The sequence below is a fragment of the Falco punctatus genome (genome assembly GCF_963210335.1).
Source record: "Falco punctatus genome assembly, chromosome: Z".
In the NCBI taxonomy this organism is placed as follows: Eukaryota; Metazoa; Chordata; class Aves; order Falconiformes; family Falconidae; genus Falco; species Falco punctatus.
Window position 1 is genome coordinate 15,031,050 of NC_137586.1, and position 21,220 is coordinate 15,052,269.

At 37.1% G+C, this 21,220-nt stretch overlaps 1 protein-coding gene across 2 annotated transcripts in view; it reads right to left on the reverse strand.

Moving 5' to 3' along the window:
* RICTOR (RPTOR independent companion of MTOR complex 2) overlaps nt 1-21,220 on the reverse strand; it is a 92,796-nt gene that overhangs the window by 67,141 nt on the left and 4,435 nt on the right. For both annotated transcript variants that reach the window (XM_080372106.1, XM_080372105.1), the window contains exon 3: nt 5,408-5,505. In XM_080372106.1, the coding sequence (XP_080228232.1) occupies nt 5,408-5,505 (98 nt within the window). The remainder of the gene's footprint in view (nt 1-5,407; nt 5,506-21,220) is intronic.

Genomic DNA, 21,220 nt, shown 5'->3' on the forward strand with positions numbered 1-21,220 from the left:
TTTAAAAGTGGAAAAAGTCATGGAAGCTGCTATAAGAAGATACTGTTCAGCTAGTCTCAATGCTTTAGGTATTTGCTCAGTGTCTGGTCTTACACTATAGGGAAAACTGCAACTTTCTTCTCATTTCACCTTCAAACACAAGCAGGCCAATGATAATAGCCCAAATGCAGTGATTTTTGTAGATGGCTGAATTCTTGACAAGGCCAAACTGTCACATGTTTGACTGTAACATTTAACAATTAATATGCATATCACTGTAGTATAAATTTGTAAGCAAGCAGTACCAGAACACTAAAGTCTGCTTTTGACTAATTACATTGTTATATTTCACTAAAATAGCAACAGATTACCATATAGTGCCTGGAATTATGCAAATAGATATTTGTGAAAAACACAACAACTTTTATATAAAATGTATGCATTTATATATACAATATACTTCAATATGTATACATAAACACACAGTATACTTTGCTTGTTAAAACTGCCAATAAGTCAACTCTAAAACTCAAGATTTTTTTTATGTAATAGTCAATGAATGGGAACAGCACAAACTCTTTGAGGGTATGATTCAATATTAAGACAAAATGGTACTTACACTAGGCCAGACAGTGACTAACTTACAGTGTTTTTTTTCATGTTTACTGTCAGCTATGAGTTTTTCATGCTACTTGGATGAGTCATAGCAATGTGAGTAACACATCAACATGTCTTGGAAACAGTAGCTCAAAACAACAAAACCACAGGAGGTCAACAGCATACACAAGTTGAGTGCACAAGGAGACCAAAGGTGTATTTAACAAAAGTTACAGCAATTACTAGGTAAAAGTATGATACTATTCTATGCATCCAAAATATAATTATTATATTGTAATTTTGGAAATAAAGTTTGAACCATCACTAGTAATATTTATGAGGAGACTACTTAATAGATCCTAGCCTTAGGAGAAACCCCTACTGAAACTGTGGACTGGATTTAGACCCATTAGCTCTCCAGATCTGTTCCTATCTGCTACATACTTCATCATGAGATTTCAAGTTTTGCCACAGTGGTTTAGCTACTCGGATGGGCACTACAGTCAGTCAGCGCTGCATTAAGATTCTAAGATTCTTCGGTTTTGCAAAAGACAGCCAAGACACTAAAATGACAGACTATGAATCATAGACAGAATCCATGAAAGCCTCTGTTAGCCTCAAACTCAACCCCCATCCTAGTGAAGTTCAGCAGCATGGTCAAAACCTAACATACAGCACAACAGTAGAGCCTCATTAAATAATCACAGACTTAGTTTTGAGTAGACTGCAAATACCATTTTCCAAATCACTGATGCTATTCAATTGGTAAATTTAAGCTAAAAATGAATTAAGTTTCATTTTGACCTTAAAGAAGCACCTTTTTAAATGAAAAATAGAAATTCCTCTAATAACATCTGTGGATCTTTTTTTCTGTTCATTATTTAAATATGCTCTTAGGTTTAAAAAGTTCTGAAAGATCTCTCTGAACCCAACAATGGAATAAGCCTTCTATAATAAAGGATTCTAAACACATACTTCAAATCCGAAAGATATTTTCCACTAGGTATATGCAATTGTACAGCTCCTTCTGGTTTTCAGTAATTTCTCACTTACTACTTCTCACAGGGGTGGGGAAAACCCCAAAGTAGTAACAATGATGTTCTGGTATTAATGAGCAGAAGCTGGGAAACTTCAAGGCGCTTGCCTTACATAGCTGGCCATATAAATGAAAAATGGATAATCCTACTCAGTTTACTGAAGCCAAAGGCACATGCCAAGCTTGGGAAGTGCTGTGACAACTGGAAATGTCACTGACCATTTACTAGAGGTCAAATCCTCAAAGAATTTTCAGATCAAAATTCAGGTTAGCTTAAATAGTGATGCAGGTCATTTGAAAGAAACAGGACTATTTTGTCTAATATAGGTCAGGCAGTACTTAGAAAATTTTTGCCCATGAAACTGCAGCTTCACTCAAGTGATAAGCAACAGACAAGGAGAAAAAAAATAAATCTCCAAGTCTGCCACTGCTGCAATTCAGAACAAAACACACGTTTCCATAGCCCAAGTATTACCAGAGTGGGAACACTTATTTCTTGGAGCAGAAAACTTAAAGCATCTGTTGGGCAAGAACAACGCATGTTCTGCAGACAAAGAGCCAACAACATGAACATTAAGGCTTTTACCAAGAAGTACTAGCTAAAACTTGATGAATGAAATGCAAGTTTTTATAAAATATCATGTATACAGCATACTATGCACAGTAAGTATGGGTGCTGTGGGGACCTGAACATCACTAGTTAACACTTCTCTTGAAGGGCAAGACAAATGAAAAGGGAGTTACATCTCTTGGGCAACCAAGCTTCATACAAAATACCTGCCTTATGGTATCATTCCTGCAGGTAAAGTAACAAATGCTGTTGACTGCTGACCATCATTGTTAAATATTTTAAATAAAATTTATTAAAAATATTTAACTTCTGCATAAAATAGTGGAGCCGAGTTTAGCAATTTTTAAAGGGTGATTAATTTCCTTCTCCTTAAGTAAAGGGGGTGGAGGGCACAAACCCCACCTTAGAAATCTAGTCTTCTTTCAAGGAAAGAAGCCTGAACTTAGCATATCTCATGTATCTTGAAATTAACACAAAACTTAATGTTTACCGTGATCTGTCAGGGAAGTCCACGTTAACTTACATTAATTGTAATTATCAAAAGAGCAGAATAGTATTTCTTCCAAATGCAATTTTTGCCCAGTCTTTGAAGGAAAAATCTGTTGCAGTGGCAAGCAACTGCTTAGGTTGGTGCTAGCATTTTCTTTTCAGTATAATTATATTCTTAGCAGGAAAGTTAAATTTTACAGAATTTCTGTATTTTTTCCAGAAATATGCTATTAAAGAGATTTCAAAGGTCCTGTCCGTGTCCATAGGGCAAGTATCTTTGGTAACTAGTAGTCTTTAAAAAAATGCAAGAATTTACAAGCAAATGAAGTTGATCTTCATTATAATTCCAAGACAGGGTACAAAAATAACCAGCTCTTAGCCTATCTTCCCCACACTTGAATCTCAAAGGGAGAACTGAAACTGTATCAATTCATGGTGGAAGACCAGAGCACAAAGACGAAACAAAACTGTCTCCCCAGGCTCCAGGCTTTCACTCTTAACCACTGGAATGAAAAACACAGAATTGTTCCAACCACAAGGCAGACAATACAATACAATTTGCAACCTTTATTCTATTTTCATAACTGCATTTACAGTTCAAACAAAAATAGGAAGAGTTTGCAAAACCATATGTACAAGTTATACATTTATAAAGCAGATATTCCAGGAAGATGAATATAAGAACAAGTGCTAAATATTAAATAGAGTAGGATGATTCCCTTATACAGGATCACTCTGATGCAGAATCAAAACCAGGTTATGAACCACACACTATGCCTTCAAAAGTCATATTTAATTTTATCAAGTTACTTTTCACAAATTCATCATTTCTTGCTAGCCTTAAGTCCAATTTATGATCACCTTCCTTGTGTTTCTGTATTTTCCATTTTTAACAATTTTTCAAAACCATCTTTTAAAAAGAATTTTTGGTTTGTACTTTAATTAACAAATTTAGAGGTGCTAAACAATTGATTTTCAGTAGTAAAATCAATAGTGTTTTAAGATCCGTAGTTTCACATATTGACTTTTCACTAGGAATCATGCACCTGCAAACCTAATCCAGCTCTTCAATTTTAAGCCTACCAGAGAATTTGGAAGGACTCACGTTTAAGTTTCCAGATCAGCAGATAAATGAAACACAGCTATGCACCAGCTTATGCTAGCAGAATAAAGGGCTTTCTTGCAACAGTGTGGAATCTCAGTAAAAACAGCAGCATTTTGTCAGTGGTGGATGTCCAACACACACCATAAGGCAATGACCCAAAGAAAGTATTTCAGTGTATCAGTTCCCCAGTGAATACTATGCCCCTACATGTGCTCTGAACCAACCTGGAGCATTTACAGATTTGTTATTAATGCACTAGAAGAGAAATGTATTTGCTATTGTGATTTTGTTCTCAGTACTCGCCCTCCTGCCAACTGAATCTCATACTACCACTGAAGTGGTGCTCAGTCTTACAAGGAGTGCTTTTAACAGCTGAGATGCATGCCCACTTTAAAGATTGTCATGCATATTTGTCATTCTCATATACTGGTCCCCCAAATCTGCTCTTGAGCATTCATTCTTTGACTTGAGATTGACTCAAAACTGTCAAGTAGCTTCCTGGTTATTTTAATCACTGGTTGTTACCAGCTCTTCTACAACAGTAATAATTTACAACTAACTTTACCCACAAAATTCTCCACTACTATCTTGTTTCTTGGCTAAAGCTGATTGCAGGACACATCCTCCATCACAGAAACTTGTGTTTCATCTTTAGGCATGTTGCCTTATCTGTGGTGCTCTATCCAGAAGGCAGGCAACTTACATGCTCCTTCTGAGTATCAGTCCATCTATTCGGGTAACTCTCACACTGAAGCTCCAATGCCTCCTAGCTCACTGACTGCAATGCACTTTTCCCTTGCCTTGATAAATGTAACACTGGCCCAACCACAACCATTAATGCTACAGACACCTGTTTCCTAACACCCTGCTCACCTCCCATCTGTCCTCTCCGCTCTTCTCCAGAGGTTATTCACCTACCCAAAAAATGGCACTTGCTCTCCTTCTGAAGGCCTTTCACAGCCTCCTTCCTCAGCCTGTAGTAAGATTTTAATTCTTGCCTCCTGTCAGCTCACAGTGACAGCTTCCAACATACCCATCATACTTTGAGGCAAATATCTGTCGTATGTCTATGATTTGGAAGCACGTACTTGGAAAAAGCACCTCAAAAATCAGCAGTACTGACAGCACTCCTAGAAATTGCCCCTTTAAATCTTTTTCACTATGAAAACTGCAGTGAAAGTTGACAGTTGCTGTTCTATTAGTGTCCAAACCACTGCATATCATGCTCATTGATACAGTCCTCCCCCTCACCGCACTTTGTCAGTTTACATCCAGAGTCTGGCATTTCACTTTTTTAATTCAGTTCTCTGGAGCAGCAACCAATTTTTGGCTCTATTTGCACAACTTAACCTATTAATTGGAGATATCAGAAGCCTGAAATCAGTCTTCTAAGCACTAAAGTACTACAAAACCCTGAGCCAATAGGACATGTAGACAACGTTCAGCAGAATGCCGCCTTTACAAATTTGCTTGTCTTATTTGCTCACTTCCTCTCCCACAGTATGTAGATTTCAAGTACTGTTCCATAACAATAAGCTGTTTCATGCATCTCCCAGGCAATGTCTGATAAAGTAAATGCAAAATACCTTGCCTGTATGATCACTTGTTCTGACACTGCTTGAGCTCTTACCTTTGTAAAATTATTCAAGTGACCTAGTTTTCTCATATTTGAAACTCCTTGTAATTTGGCCACATTTTGGAGAATCTCTCTCATATTATCACAGGGTTCTGCAAAAGAATACAGGTTATTAGCAGATACAGTTGAAAAGAAAAATCTAAACATACATACAGCATGCAGTTTCCTAAATATAACTGGTACTTTTGGTCTTAATTAAAGACGCAGATCATTTTCACCTCAAGAAGCATCAATTTGATTTATGCTTAAAACCAAAACCAGGTATACCCAAGTTCTCTAGAATAAATGCTAAAACCCAGGGAGAAGAGACTCCAATTTTAAAGCAGATTTTCTTCAGTGTCTTAGATTTACAACTGACAAAGAAATCCATTTAGTGTCTGAACCTCCAATCCTAACATCTTATAACTGAACAACTTTATCCTTAATCCTCTTCTAATATAAAGACAAGAAGTAAACCTAGAAGTAGAAAGACAGCATGTTACTGCCACACCAAACGACTGCTTTCCTCTAAACAAAGGGTTGGCTGGATTTGGGTAAGACAGGACTCTCTTCTGCCTTCTATATTAATTTCTATCCACTATCACCCTATGCTTTAACTAGAGGGCTAGGACTTTTCAGTGACATGGGAAGCAAACTACAAGGTAAACAGGGGGACTAGGAATGTCTTTTCCTTTCTTCCCAAGGGTCCACCATCCCAACAACAATAAATCTCAATCCCACAAACCACAATTCACACAATTGATGACCCTGCATTCTGCTGGGAAATGGAAAAGGACTACCAAACATGATGAGAAAAGACAGTATAGCCACATCTTCAGGAATAAGGCTGTGAGTTGAGGCAGAGTGGGACAAACAGCACAGACTGGGGCTGGGCAGACAGCTGCACGCAAAACTACTGTAACAGAAACTGCAGTAAGCTCTGTACACAGTGGTATTGTGGCAGAACAGGTTTCCAAGGAAGAACTCTTTTGCAGTCTTGGGATTAGACATCATGTGATAGGCACTACAACAATACTATCAACAGCACTGTAGTTTGAAATAAATGAAATACCAATGCCATGTTGGAGATGTGAACTGTTAGAAAGTATTACATTACAAAAAAAAAAAAAAAAAAAAAAAAAAAACACAAAACCAAAACCCCAAACCCAAAAAATGCATTACATAAAATGGAAGTCTTTAGAAAAAGCCTGACGAATCTAAACACCAGACATCTGGAAAGCAGCAGAGAAGCGTTTTGTGGGTGGTGCCCCACACTAACTTCAGTAATAGAAGGTTGCCTCCCACTGCACTATGAACAGCTACAGCTGAATTTGTGGTGTATACGTAGTCCTTTACTCCCCTGTTCATCCTGAAAGGATGTGTATTTTTCATTACACAAAGGAAACAAAGTGTCCAAGATGTAAAGAAAGTACTTCCTTCACTACCTCTTTACTGGAGGTGATAAATAAAAAAATACTCAGCCTGGCTTGAGTTTGCTAGTTATGTCTGCTTTTTCAAATTTTAGCTTTTAAGTTTTCAAACTCATCAGTATACATACAGAACATATTTGGAAAGACAAGACCCTGTACTTGCACTACCATCAGGAATACTAGACAATATTTAAAGTTTAAGACACCTACAGGAAGGCACCTGAATTAGGGTGTGTAAACCTGTAACCCACTGTAGTCAACTGATATCTTGTCTACCAGCCAGTGAAGTTGGAAACAACCTGACTAGCTGCAAGATGCCTACTCAAGGGTAAGGTGAATCAATTGTATTGACTATACTGCTTATAATGAGACTTCAGCACAAGTACAGATAGGCTACTGCCACATAATAGTGATTTTTTTCAAAGAATCAGTAAAGATTTTGGGAGGATAAGGCAAGCTCCTAAGTGTGGGCATCAATCTTTATCATCACCAGTTTGATGTGAAATATCCTTTTCCACAAATCTAAGTCACAGCAATAAGCAAAATCAACTGTCAGATACACAGCCACAAGTACTGAGCTACCTTGCACAGCAGTATGCACGCTGAAACCAAACATCCAATAACTTTGAATGCAAATTGAGAAATACACATGCACCTCTTTGAACATCCCCCAAATCAAGGAAAAAAAACAATCTTTGATATGATCACAGAAATTAGAGACAGTTAAAATCTTACTAGATCCATCTCAAGTTTAGGACTCCTCTGCATATTTACTTTCCCAGGGCTTAACTTAGTTGGAGAGGTTTGCAATAGCACAAGCCATAGAAACAAGAGAACAAGAGAAATACTGAAGACAAGTAGGTTGGGATAGTTGAGATAGCACTACAAATAGTTTACATCACAGCCCCTAATTTCAAGGGAACATAATAGGAAAGGGAAAAAACTTCCTCATAATTTGGTTTCTCTGAAAATACATTTGGCTGACTTCTATGCTTTAGCCAGCCTTGGGTAATGGGTGGGAATTTCCCTGGCTCACACAACTTGTGGCGTAACAGAGTACATTACAGGTCCAAAAGAAAGATCCCAGGTAAGGAGACTTAAATCTCTCCAGAATGTTCTACTTCAATTCCCTGGAGAACAAGCAGCAAAAAAAACTTCCCGAAATGACTGGAAATATGCTTGTAAGCTTTAATTTTGAAGGTCAGGAAAGTCAGGAAACCTCTTGTATGTCACTGACAATGAACATTTCTAATTCAGCTACTTGACACAAGCGGGCACTAACTTAGAAGTGAGCAAGTTGTGCTGTGCAGAAAGGCAGCCAATTCGAATGTGAAGAAACCAGGATACAATGATGCTACCACTCCCCACATCAACAATTCTGCGGCTATGGCAGACCAATATAACAATGCTACTTAATCAAAATGTGCAGTAATACCATTTTACTCTATGTGCATTTGAAAAAATGCAGTTACAGCAATTTTTCCTCAAGTTGTTCTCTTTCTGCTGAGAAAAATGCTCCTATCTAGAGAGACAGAAAAGCTGAAGGAAAACCGTCTCTGTAGTACTTAGCAAAGCAGACAGGTATTTCCCAGAAGCTTCATTAGCAGGTAAGTAATTTGAAGCAAAGTGAGAACTCCAGTATAGGATCTGCAACACTGAAAAATTGAGAATAGACTTTTCCACTATCAAACTGATAATATGAATACAGCAAGTTAGCTGGCTTACACACACTTTGATGATATGAACACCACTACTACTGTAGAAAAAAACCAGACAATAAAAGTAGTAAGTACTAATTGCATAGTACCTCAGAAAGAACCAAGATTACAAACGCTTTTTGGCCAAGCCTTGTCAGTTCAAGTCTTTAAACTTCAGAAGAACCTTCTTGCAAAGTCTCTTCCAAAAAAGTGAAAAAAAGAGTTATGAAATATTAACTTCAAGGAAAGACTGGCTATCCTGTGTTTTCTCTTCTGGAAAAGTATCATATATTAGAAAAGTAGAAAATTTACTCAAAGATCAAATTCACCACTGCCCATTTTCCCATCACAAGATCTTATGCAACAGCACTGAAGTTGGAGATGGATTAATGCAGAATGGAAAAAAAACATGGTACAAAATCTGAGATTTCTCTCTCAAAAGATGAAATATTATGGCCTTAACACTTCATTGACAAGGACTTGGGTTTTATGAGGTTTTTGGTTGTTTGGGGGGTTTTTGGTGTTTTTTTTTAAGGACACAGTTCAGACCACTGCTGCAGAGATTTCTTAGCTCTGATTAACTTTTACTCTTTAGGTCTTCAGAATTTCTTGCTTTTCTATCTGAAAAAAAAAAAAAAAAGACAAAGAAGAAAAGCTACTTGTTATAACTTTAAGACCCCTCAAAAGTCTATTATTTCCTAACTTACCTCATTTATTACTGAATTGATGACTCATATAAGGAAAAATTTCTTCACTGAATGGGTTGTCAAGCACTTGGCTGAACAGGGAAGTGGTTGAATCACCATCCCTGGGGGTATTTTAAAGATGTGTATATGTGGCACTTAGGAACATGGTTTAGCAGCATTAGGTTAACGGCTGAACCGAATGATCTTAAGGGTCTTTTGCAATATGATTCTATGATTAAGCTGGCCGATAGTGACAACCAAATATCTTCACATTCTTCCCCATGGTGCTTCTGAGGGTGGAGTTATGCAAACCGACTGAGCTGATCTTAAGAGTTTTCTTCTCCAGAAGATGCACAACCCTTTCCCTTACTTTCCTCCCCTCTACTCCGTCCCACTCTGTGATACGCCCCATCCTTTACACTACTCCAGCACCCATTGACTTCACATTAAAATAACACTAACTCAGCAGAACACCTTTCATTCTTTTGGCTACATTAGTTTTCTGTTGGGTTACCAAGTCAAACTGAATACTGAAGTCTTACAAGTATACATGTAGAAATGGCAGTGCCACTCAGCCATTCACAGGTGGAACGGTGGAAGCAGGATGCACCTTTCTGGAAGAAATTCACTAGAAGACTGTCTTTTTACCTGCACTTTACAGTTGGCAAATTGTCCCAATTAATGTATACAAAGGCACTTTGACTGGAAGCTTATATAAAATCTTGTTAATATAGACAAAAATTTCAGGGCACACATCTTCTGCAACAACAGGTTAGCTTGCTGATCATTACCATCTGATTGTCTATGTATCAATCTTATTTTTTTGGACAGCAAGCACTTAGAAGTAGCAGATATTTTTGTTCTGTGCAATTCTTATACACTAAACAGCTTCTCACTCACAACTGCCTGCATTGAGTAACACCTAAAACACAATGATAATCTTTAGCACAGAGCGAAATTAGTGTTTTTAGAACCCTAGCCTCAAGAATTCCATGATTCTCTACACATATATGTTAAAGATCCTCAAAGTTGTGTTGTTTGTTTTTAAACTCTCATTACCTTTTAGGGCTTGACTCATTTTTTCACCCCTTCAGGACTGTGACTGTTTCTCCCCAGTGAGAATTGTGATGCATTCTGACAGCTCTGTTCTCCAAAGAGAAAGAACACTGCAGAGCTCCAGCTGCACAAAACAGCTAGTGCTCCATCTAATGCAGGAATGAAACAGGACGAGCAATAGCTATATTCGCACAAGTGACAACTCCCTTCCCCTGACATATTTAGCAGCATTGTTTAGCCACATTCAGTATGCTAGCAGCATGCCAGTTGGCTACTCTGTTATGCATGTGTGAATTAAAAAAAAAATAATAATCAAATAAAAGAATGGTAGGCTTCAGCACACAAATAATGCAGTAACCCTGAAGTCAGGCATAATGAGTTAAACTGAGGAGTGTGTATTTTATACGCAACACTTGGTAGATGCTAGGACAGCAGCTGTACACAGTAACCGATGTACATACAGTATCAAGTGAGACACTCCACTAGCAGCTGTTATCACACCTACTAAAATCATAGTGCCAAGAAGTAAAATAAGTGACTAAATAGGCCTAAAGACTTCTCTTAAAGAAGGAAGTTGTACTTCACAACAGTTAAGCATGTCACCATTGACTAAGAACACAAGAGATACCTTCTTCTTACAATATAAATGGATGATCCTGGTGAAGTTCTATACACATCTACATTTATGAGAGATTTTTAAGGTCTAAGTGCTAAGCAACTGTATATTGCAAAGCTGCTCTGAGTGGCTTGCTAAACTACATGCTGCCAAAATGAAAGAAGTTGAGTCAAACAGACACCAGCTAGAAATATTAACACACTGTTCTCCATTTCCACTGAAATAGTCATGAGTTATCAGTTGTTACAAGTAATGCAACATTAGAAATCAGTTAGAGGTGTCTATGTAATTCTAGATGACAGGTAATCACTCTGCTCAAACACTTCTATCAACACCTTTAATAATGAAATGGAACACCAATGAGAAGGCATATCCTGCCATTATCAAGTTGCTGGGAATAAAATCAGGACATTTATGTAGTCCCTCATAATATGACACATTCTTAATTTACATCTAATTCAAAATGTGGAAACTGCACAGAAGAAAACCCACAAGGTTCTGAGAACAATGGAAGAAGAAAAAGCTACATAAAAAAAGCAAACTGCATGACAGAAATCACTCCTGAATTATTTATATTGACACATCAACTCCACTTTGCCAGATTTAAAAAATCAGACAATGAACAGTTTACACTCAGCCTATGATTTTCAAAAACACAGCAGTAGCCATTTAGACTGACATTATGTGACAATTTACAAGGTTAAAACATAGAAATTAGTTGTTTGTAGTATCAAGTTTAGGCAGTTAATACTATGTTGAAAAACATACTGAATACTAAGCCAGATAGGTGTCCTCTACAATCATTGTTAAAAATTTATTATCACACTTGATTCAGTAAGGTGCAAAATACCGTGTACTGGTATAGTGTGATGTTAAGTTTTGCCAATTAATTCTCATAAATTTTAGATTAAAAAAACCACAATGCATCCCCTTGAAAAGTATAGGTGACAAAAACCAGTGACTTCTGCAGAATGTACCTGGACATTTACTTAGTTTGATTCCTATAGCTTCTATAGGTGAACCATACGTAAAGGTCTTTACTTTGACTACAGAGACATTCCATGTCCATGAAAACAGAAGGAAAACAAGTTACAAATTCAGATTGTTTTCACTCTTGCTGCTTAAAAAAGCTATGAATAGACAAAACTGACTTAGTAACATGGAGCAAAAGCACACCTCTTTTTCACTGCTATCAAAGAAAGAGAACTGTTCTTCCTACAATCAGGTAGAAATTAACCGTCACATTTACAAAAAAAATCAGTCAACTAGAAAGCAGTGCAAAAGACAGCATATCCCAGGTAGGATCCAAGAATCATTAGAACCTCAGATAAGAAGGAAGTCTTGTATCAGGATTACAGATTAGGAGTCTAATTCTTCATATTTAACTGTGTATCTAGATTTGCACGTATGACTTCTGTAAGTAAACAGGAAAGCAAAGTTTAAATGTCTACTGTGACTGTACAATTTCTCTTCTGCAGATGTGCACAAAATACTGCAAAATAAAGGTTATTTTTTAAAAATTTTCCTAAATATGGATAAAGGTGGCAGAAAACATATGTTCTGGTTTTGCAGTCTTCTTGAAGCAGTGACAGCATTTCAAGAATGGACTACTTTCCAAATTACTGTCTCACATAATCTCAGTGTCTTAATAAGAAATACTATCATGTGTAGAAAAGCCATCCTTACATCCTGACCCTTGGAATTATGTTCATTATTCCAAGTGTGTGATCTTGTATGCCAAGTTTGTAGACAGCACTGCTTTACTGCTAAACCTCCTGAAAAACAAGTTTTATAGTTGAAATGTTAACAGCTTTCCTAGCACTTAAAGGTACAGTATTATGACTTAAACAGAAGCATGGCACAAAGCTGAAGATTGGTCACATAAACTATTTTGGATTGCTAGACACAAATTTACACCACCTTTGAACTTCGAACACAAAAAGATAAAATTGGAGGACCATTCCAATACATAGCTACAATGCTGATTAGTTACATACAGCTTTTTATAAACTATACTTTAAATGCTTTATAGCATTACACAGACTAGTTTCCTGCAGGAGCTTCCTCAAAGACCAATTATGAAAATAAATAAGGCAGGTTTGAAAAAAACCCTGTTGTTCTTTAAGTAACTTGTCTATTATAGAGAGTGAACGTTTGGTTTAGTCCCCCATTTAAATTTACCATTAGGTCCTCAATACTCAAGAAGATGTGATGATAATGCCAAGAATCTTAGCAATCATTCTTAGTATATACAGTCTTTGTGTATTACGTACTTATCCTCCCGCTGCCCCCCTCTGCCGCAAAAAAAACCCCACAATGCCATCTTTCTACAATATTACACAACTATAACTACTGCATATTATGACAACTAAAACCAAGAAGAGATTACAGTCTAACCAAGTTTCTCTCATTACCATTTCATACTGAAACAGAAATATAAATTATTCTCAAATACACAGTTAAACTCTAGAAGAACTTGCTCTAAAACTTTCAGAAGTTTCTTTCAAGAAAAAGGATAAGAAAAAGAGAATGCAAAAAGAACACAAATGGAGGCACAAAATCCTGGAGACTGGAGAATGCTCCATAGTGGCACCACTAAGTGTTTGTTTGCCCTGTTGCTCTCCTCTCTCCTCTGCAATCAATTATCAGCTACTGTCAAACACAGGACACAAGGCTGGAGTGACCCAGTACAGCTGTTCTTATACTCAAAAGCCAATAAAAGGCTGGACAATAAGCCTTTCCAGATTCACAACACTGATTGTTATACCCACATAACCAAATTAATACACTGCAGAACATCAATTATGAATTTGAATAGTGAATGAGCCTATTGTAATGATTTAGAAAAATTATCTTCAATTTCTTCAATCCATTTTGTTCTTTTCTGCCACCAATCCTAGGAACAGAAAATTCAGGAGAGTCACAATTTTTAGTTGTTTTAATGAAAGATATACTGTGACTGCTTCACATCATGCAACTACCATTTGGTGACTGTATCAGGCAAATCTTTCAAAACTACTTAAAAGAATTCTGATCATGTATTTCTCTGACTATTATCAAACTGACAAGCAAGTTAATAATAATATCAGCAACATTAGAAGAAAATTTGTGAAAGGGAGAAATATGATCATATCTAATAAAATTTTCCCAACTAACATTCTGATTCTTCTTTGTATCATTTTATGTGTTCAAGAAACTGAAACCAAATGTTGCCCAGTTAAATGGCCTTTACTGATAAACTCCAAGGCGTTGGGAGGTAGCCACTGTCCCCAGAAATACCCTGTTTCATAGAGTGTCAAGTAAGAAGAAAATGCCTAGCAACATTAGTAGATGTAGGATCACCCAGTTTGCTGATGAAGGCATGAAAGGCAATTTGGCAAGACAGGGAAAGAGTAAAATAGTAACAACCTCAAATTCAAACATTACGGGCATATAACTAGAAACTACAAGTAATTCACAATCAGCACTAACTGCAGAAGAAAAACTTTAACTTCTGGCAAGTGTGTGATGTGGTAACTACTCCCCTTAAAATGCTATAACTTAAAGAGTTCAAAAAAGTACACACACTGATGATGCTTGGGAACTCCACTTTCTTGTACTAGAGATAGGACAGGTCACATCTGTCCATAGCTGTGACAGCTCAAGACTTTTACGCTTTCTCCTGAAAAGGTCATTTTCAGAGAATGGACAGGAAGCATCATATTTATAAATTTCACAGCAAAATCTAAGTACAATTCTTCAAACACAGAAGACACCTAATTCATTGTTCAATTTCAACTCTGAAAAAAACTATGCCACTGAAGTAACAGGCTAACCAAAAACCTGAGCTGGAAACACCACACCTAAGGAAACAGCAAAATTTTTCCATTTCAGTTTTTGTATTTCATAAAAAAAAAAAACCAACAAGCCTAGCCATGAGAATCACATATGGTTTACAGACATTAGATAAAGATATGAGTTGCTAAAGCTGAAGTCTGACTTCACTGATGCTCAGAAGTTAACAATGGAAAAAGATTACTTACAAATTTAATCAGGATTTTTTTAAAACAGTAATTTACAGTAATTTTTAAACAGCAACAGCTGCTCTTGTTAGTCCTTTATTTTTATGAATCGTTTTAAAAATATATGCATTTATTTCTAGTCCATATATACTTCAAGCAGGAAGCCAATCTTGTATGCAGTTGAAAGAAAACAAATGAAATCCCTGTATTGTTCACCATATACCTTTACATCAGGAGACTAATAAAATTATTTTTGTTACTTTTATAGATTTTCCCATAAATCAAGGCCATATTGTTTTGCTTTAAATACCTTACCTCTTTGCACAACTATCTCCTACTAATCACACTGTAGTCTTCAACTAACAGCCACAGCTCATTTCACAACAAATAAAATCTATGCAAATGGGGTAGAGAGATATACCTCTCTCATTTTAACCAAAGTAGTGCTAACTAACAGTAACCACTTCAAATATGGGTAAGTGACTGTCCCAGCTCATCTTTGCCATTTTGCCACCTTTTTGGTCTTATACTTACAAGGTTATTCAATGTATCACTGATAAACAGCAGGAAATTTTGTTAACTACTCATTTCTCTATCTGACAGAGAACTCAAAATCTTTGTACTTTTCATTTTACATATCAGACAATTAAGTGTATTTAATTTCTATAAAATTCATAAATACTTTAAAAAGTAGCTTTCTGAAATGTTCCAGGAGCAACTCTCTGAAGAAATGGTCAGATGTAACCAAAACTTTCACAATAAATAGCACCTGGACTAAAATGAGCTTAAAGTAGTCTAGACAGTGAAGAATAAACCAGTAAATTTAGAAACAAAACCACCCCTCTTAGGAAAAATTTCCTAAGAGCTCTATCACTCAGAATAATTTATTAATGAATAATGTTGATTCCAAGGATACTGCTGTTCAGGTAGAATTTGGCAGAAGAGACTTCCTCATGACATTTAGTTACCCAAACCTATTTAGGCCACTGTGTAGATGCACCTTGATACACTCAGATGAATATACCAGAAGAGTAAGAATATGAGTCCTACAGAGCTTTCAGGTATGTGCCACCATTAAAAATCAGTCACATAACTAAGAAAATATAATGGTAGGTAGGGTTTTTGGTTCTTTTTATTTATTAGATATTATGTTCTTTTTTTTTTTTTAACTCCATTTTCTCACTGTGCATCTTTACCAGCATTCCTCCTCTTCACCAGATGCAAGGATTTGGTGAATACACTCTTCACTAACCATGCTCAAAGTTTTGCTAACTCCTATTTTTTTCCTGATGCATTCCACCGAAATCTTCCAACCACAACAGATGGTTGGCAAATGAAAAAAAAATAAAATAATCTGCAGTATACATGAACATCCTAATATTACAGAGTTTTAAACTAGAATAAAGCAAAATACATTTTATTATGAAAGTTGCAAGTGCTCCAGTTAAAACAGTTTGTCAAATATCAGCCAGCACTTGTGTAGCAGTGTTTTGGGACCTTACCTTCTGTATCAGGACTCATCACAGGAGTGCTGCTCAGCATGCAGGTGAATTTGCACTATGATATAACCATAACCATCTGCCAGCACGTAGTAAAGAACACTTCCAATGAAAAGCAAACCTCTTATTTTATCTAATCTTCTGTGTAGTTATCAAAGCCTCAAGTCACACACTTACATCTTAGTTGTAAGAAGCTAGCTGCTTTCAAGGTAGGTTATTCACATCATTTATTATTTAGAAAAAAAAAAAAAAAAAGGTCTCAGGCAGGAGTCTCATTAGTATGAAAGATAAAAGGCTTATCTGATTTTTCAGTACATTCCTCCAAACTAGTCAGCCATCATTTCAACATCAATTCCCAAGACATCCCGCAACCCCCTTGAACACTGTTCTTTTTCTGCAGTGTTTGGTTTGTATGGATATAAACAGTTGGAAAACAGCAGGTTTTCACTATAACTGACTACTTCAACTGCTTCTCACCTTACAGAGAAACATTCTACCTGATGCTTAGCATCTTTTCTATGTTTATTAGGGAAAGACTTCAGAGATTGCTGGGTAATTCGTAAAGTATGCATGAAGGTCATGAGATTGGGCAAATAAGTGATCTGTTTCTTTCTGGGAAGGCTACCATTGACATAACTTCCTTATTTACTGTAATTATGATGAAGGGTGTGTTTATTTACAGTGCATCTAGACTGGATAGGCTCTGAAAAAAGAAAATAATCCTGAAGTTAAGCAGTGCATTAATTTTGGGGGTTGGGGGGTGTAGGGGTGGAAGGGAAGGGCGCAGGGGTAGAAGGGAGGAAAAAACTTGAAGATCATTTATGACAAAGACTAAAAAACTCATATTAAGAAGCCAGGAATGGTATTTTGGTACTTCAACAGTTTCTAAGGTTCACATGAGGGTGGGTGAGGGGGTGGAGGGGGATGCAGATTACTATAATGTTATGGAAACACAGCATTGCTTAAACACCTAAGCAGCTATTTATACTGAGCCAAATTGCAGAACAATCTCTTTTGTCAACTATAAATAGAAACAAGATATTAGATCATCATTTTACTGTCATTTTATTCTCTGCCCTTCAGAAAAAAGTGCTGACATTTGTTGACCAATCTGAACCACAGCAGCGAAACCAAAGAATCCACCCACCAAAACAAATTTAGAGATGCTGTAGACAAAAACTTCAAAGACAGACATGAACACAGATCTTGAATCACATGGTAGCACCCAGCTCCTACACACACCTTAACATTAGGTAAGCAAGTCATAAGTTTTTATAGTTGCCATTTGTTTTTTCCTTCATTAGAAGTGTTCTGTTTTCAAGAAAATAAAAGTGAAAGTACTGTAAGTCCACACCATTTTAGTAGTTCGGAGAAGTCTTAAGGTTGTAAAAGCAGTAATAGGTTAGGAAGCAAAGCCAAAGATACACAAGTGTTATTAATCTAACCAGGCCAGTGCACTATACAATTCCAAAACAACAGTCAACTACAGCACAAGTACAGACAAGAAAGCTAAGTGTAAGCCTTAATTCTGGAGTGCATATACTCAGCACCACCAACTCTCCTTACCTTTACAATTTAACAAAAAGTTGCCCAAAAAGTCAGCAGGCAATGTCACTGATCACTTCCTCTTTGGTGTTCCAACACAAACACACCCCCCAATATACAAAAATAATGCAGTAGAAACTTTCTCAGACAGCAAGACAAGAAGAAATCTCTCCAGCTGTTTTTCAAGTTGCCCCTTTATATCAGAAGAACTGAAAAAAATGTTACTAATTACCTTCTTGCTCCCATTATGGCTTCTGTTACAGATTAACAAACAAGGGAGCAAAAACCAGCTATTGTTCTGTGTGATCTGCTCTAACACAAGCATCCTGCACAATGGTGGCACACTGTGAAGTGAGGGAGAAAGGTGCCCACACATTTTGTTCATCTGGGCAGTTTAAAAATACTGTTTCTACAGTGCGGTGGAGCCCCACTTCTCTGTATTTTCAACCCAGACTACATATTGCAACAGCATGCAAAGAAGAACTTAAAAAGTCTTTCCATAACAGTCCTGCCATTAGTGTGAAAACCTCTGAGCCACTGAGAAGGTATACATTAGCTACCATCTCTGCACTGGTTCCCCACTGCCTTGCTGCAAGCATTTAAAAAGTATTTTTTCCCCTCCCACACTACTTTAGCTGTGGGTATCACAGGTGCATGGACGGCATACCTCCTTGCTTCTTCCATACTGATGAAGGAAGGTGGAAACCGTGTGGTCATCAAATCTCAAGCTGAATTTGGAAACAAAGTTCATCCAGCCTTCTCTGACTAGCCCACAAATAACCCCTAAAAATGCCTGACATTTTTGTGGGCTGTAAACTGCAAATAGCATCCTGAGATGTTTGCCCTGCATGCAATGCATTACAATTTGCCATGTGGGCACATGGAATCAAATACAACATGGTTTAAAGTAATGCAAGCACAGTAAGAAAACTAATACAGTTCAGACCTTGTGAAATTAAAAAATAAAAGATACAGAAGTTCCATTTACCTACATGACAGGACACAGGCAATGGAGGCAAAAAATAAAAACGGTATTATTTTTTATACAACACTAGCCAATTTTGTGAAACTCTCTCTTGGGGAGAAAAAAAAAAGTGCCAGTTTTCTCAGCTACTTTATCCGTATCTGTCTCATGTTGTAGCTAGAAGACTCAACTTCTACAATATGGAGAAAACTGGCTCTACAAGAAAAGCTGCTAAATCAAAGTAGCATCTCATAAAGCACATTTATAAATAATAAAGTACTGTTGTTGGAGATAGGTACCTTTCAGTTAATGACTACAGTATCAGAAAGTAAAGATTGCTACCCACAGAAAGGAGGAAATGAACACAGACATGAACAGCACTTGACCATCAGCAGCTGGCATCCTTCTATCTACCCAAAGCTTCAGCAAGTAAACAAGCTCTGAAAAGTTCCTAATAGCCACTGCAGGCTCAGAGCTACTGGGATCCAAGAAAACTGGGATCTCTTGAAAGAATGGCATTTAAAGGTGCCTGACTACAGATAATGCAGTGAGACAATGCTTTCAACTAGGCAAGCTGTAAATTACTTCGGCCTCCATAACCCAAAGGCAACAGCTGAGACTCCAGCAAAGGAAGAGGTGCTGGTCACCCAACAGGATAAAGCAATTCATTTACAGAGGTGAGCAAAGAACTTAACAGCAAATGAAGCTTGGGTTACACAAGCCTTTTACAGTGCTCAGAGCTCTGGTAGGTATATAAGGTTCTGTAATTCAGCTTGGAATACCTGGAGAACAGTCAGAAATGAAGATAAGTTACGCTCAAAGCATATAATACTCGCATTGTGTTTACACGCACAACCATGACTGGACCCTGTGCAAGAATTCCTGTCCTTTCTGGCCTTACAAAGTTATGAGCTTGATTTCAGGAGTCTAATTAAACCAGCCCACCTCATCCCATTGCTTCCAGATGACTGCAATGGGAGTTGCACTGGCGGTAAGTCTGTCCTCCTTTTCTGTTCTATTCTGAGCAGGTAATATAACACAAGGCCAAAACCTGAGTACTCCGAATCCCAATTATTAATTCCAATTTTGTAATCAACAGAAGACATGACATATGACCTTAAGTAGACAAAACCAAAACCTGTATCTGTAGCTTTTCCTTACTATACCAACATTATGCCCAATTTGTCCTGGGGACAGTTCTTCCAGAATTGATCACCCTTTCAGCACACTGATTTTCTTGAAGTTGTCCCAAAAGATGATTTATCAGAATCCTCTTAAAAGATGGGGCTGAGTGGCCCAGAATTCTTTTTTAAAAAACACCCCCACCCTCACCACCTCCCCCCCAAACCCCGCAGCCAGAAACAGCAAACCACAGACTTCACATTATCATCTTTAACCAGGCTCAACTTGGAGAGTTAACACACACATACAATATATCATCATATCAAATGCCTTTCATAAACAATATTTTTAAAAAGACTGAGCACTAAGAAGCTCCAAAGAGTAAAAACCTTCTATACCAGCCATGGCCAAAATACGTAACAGGACAACATGCTGTCTTCTGGAAAAACATGGGTAACCCTCATACTACAGCAGCAGAGAAAAGAGCTAACAAAAAGCATGCCAAGAAAGCTAGATCAGCTCTACAAGTAGCAAAGCACTCCCCAAGCTTTACTGCACAAAAAGCCAGGAAGAAGAAGGAACCAAAGCAGCACAAACACAGACAGCACCATCCCTGCATCTATTCTTCCTTCTGAAATACTTAATCCTTAATACTGGTCTTCTGTGTGAAAAAAGCATTGTTAGCATATAGTCCACAGGTATGGACCAGTGAAGGGCTGACTTTTATAGGCTGTCATGTTCATCAAGCCATTAATAATAGGAATAAATTTAAAACAAAATAATACCAATATAATTTCACAATTGTAATAAGGACACCACTGTAACCAGAAACATATGGCTTAGGCACTGTTTATGGTGCTTCTCTACTTTGCCCAAATCAGCTATTTCATATTAATCAACACAAAGTTCAGTTGTCCAGGGAAACAAAAGACATTAGAATATTCTTTCAAGTTACTGAAAACGTAATCCCTGTGGAAAACTATGTGATTCGCTCACAGTGAATCAAAACAGTGTATTATTAGTACAGAATTAGGGTAACAATTTAAAATACTTAAACTAACTGCTTACATAACTATTGTAACAGTTGAAAAAACAAACATTCATTGTGTTCAGTGTGGAAACCAAGTAATCATCTATCTAGCTTAGTTAGTGTCTTGACTTCTTTCCACTTCTGTTTTCTCTTTAAAATGAAGTTAATACCTACCATGGATA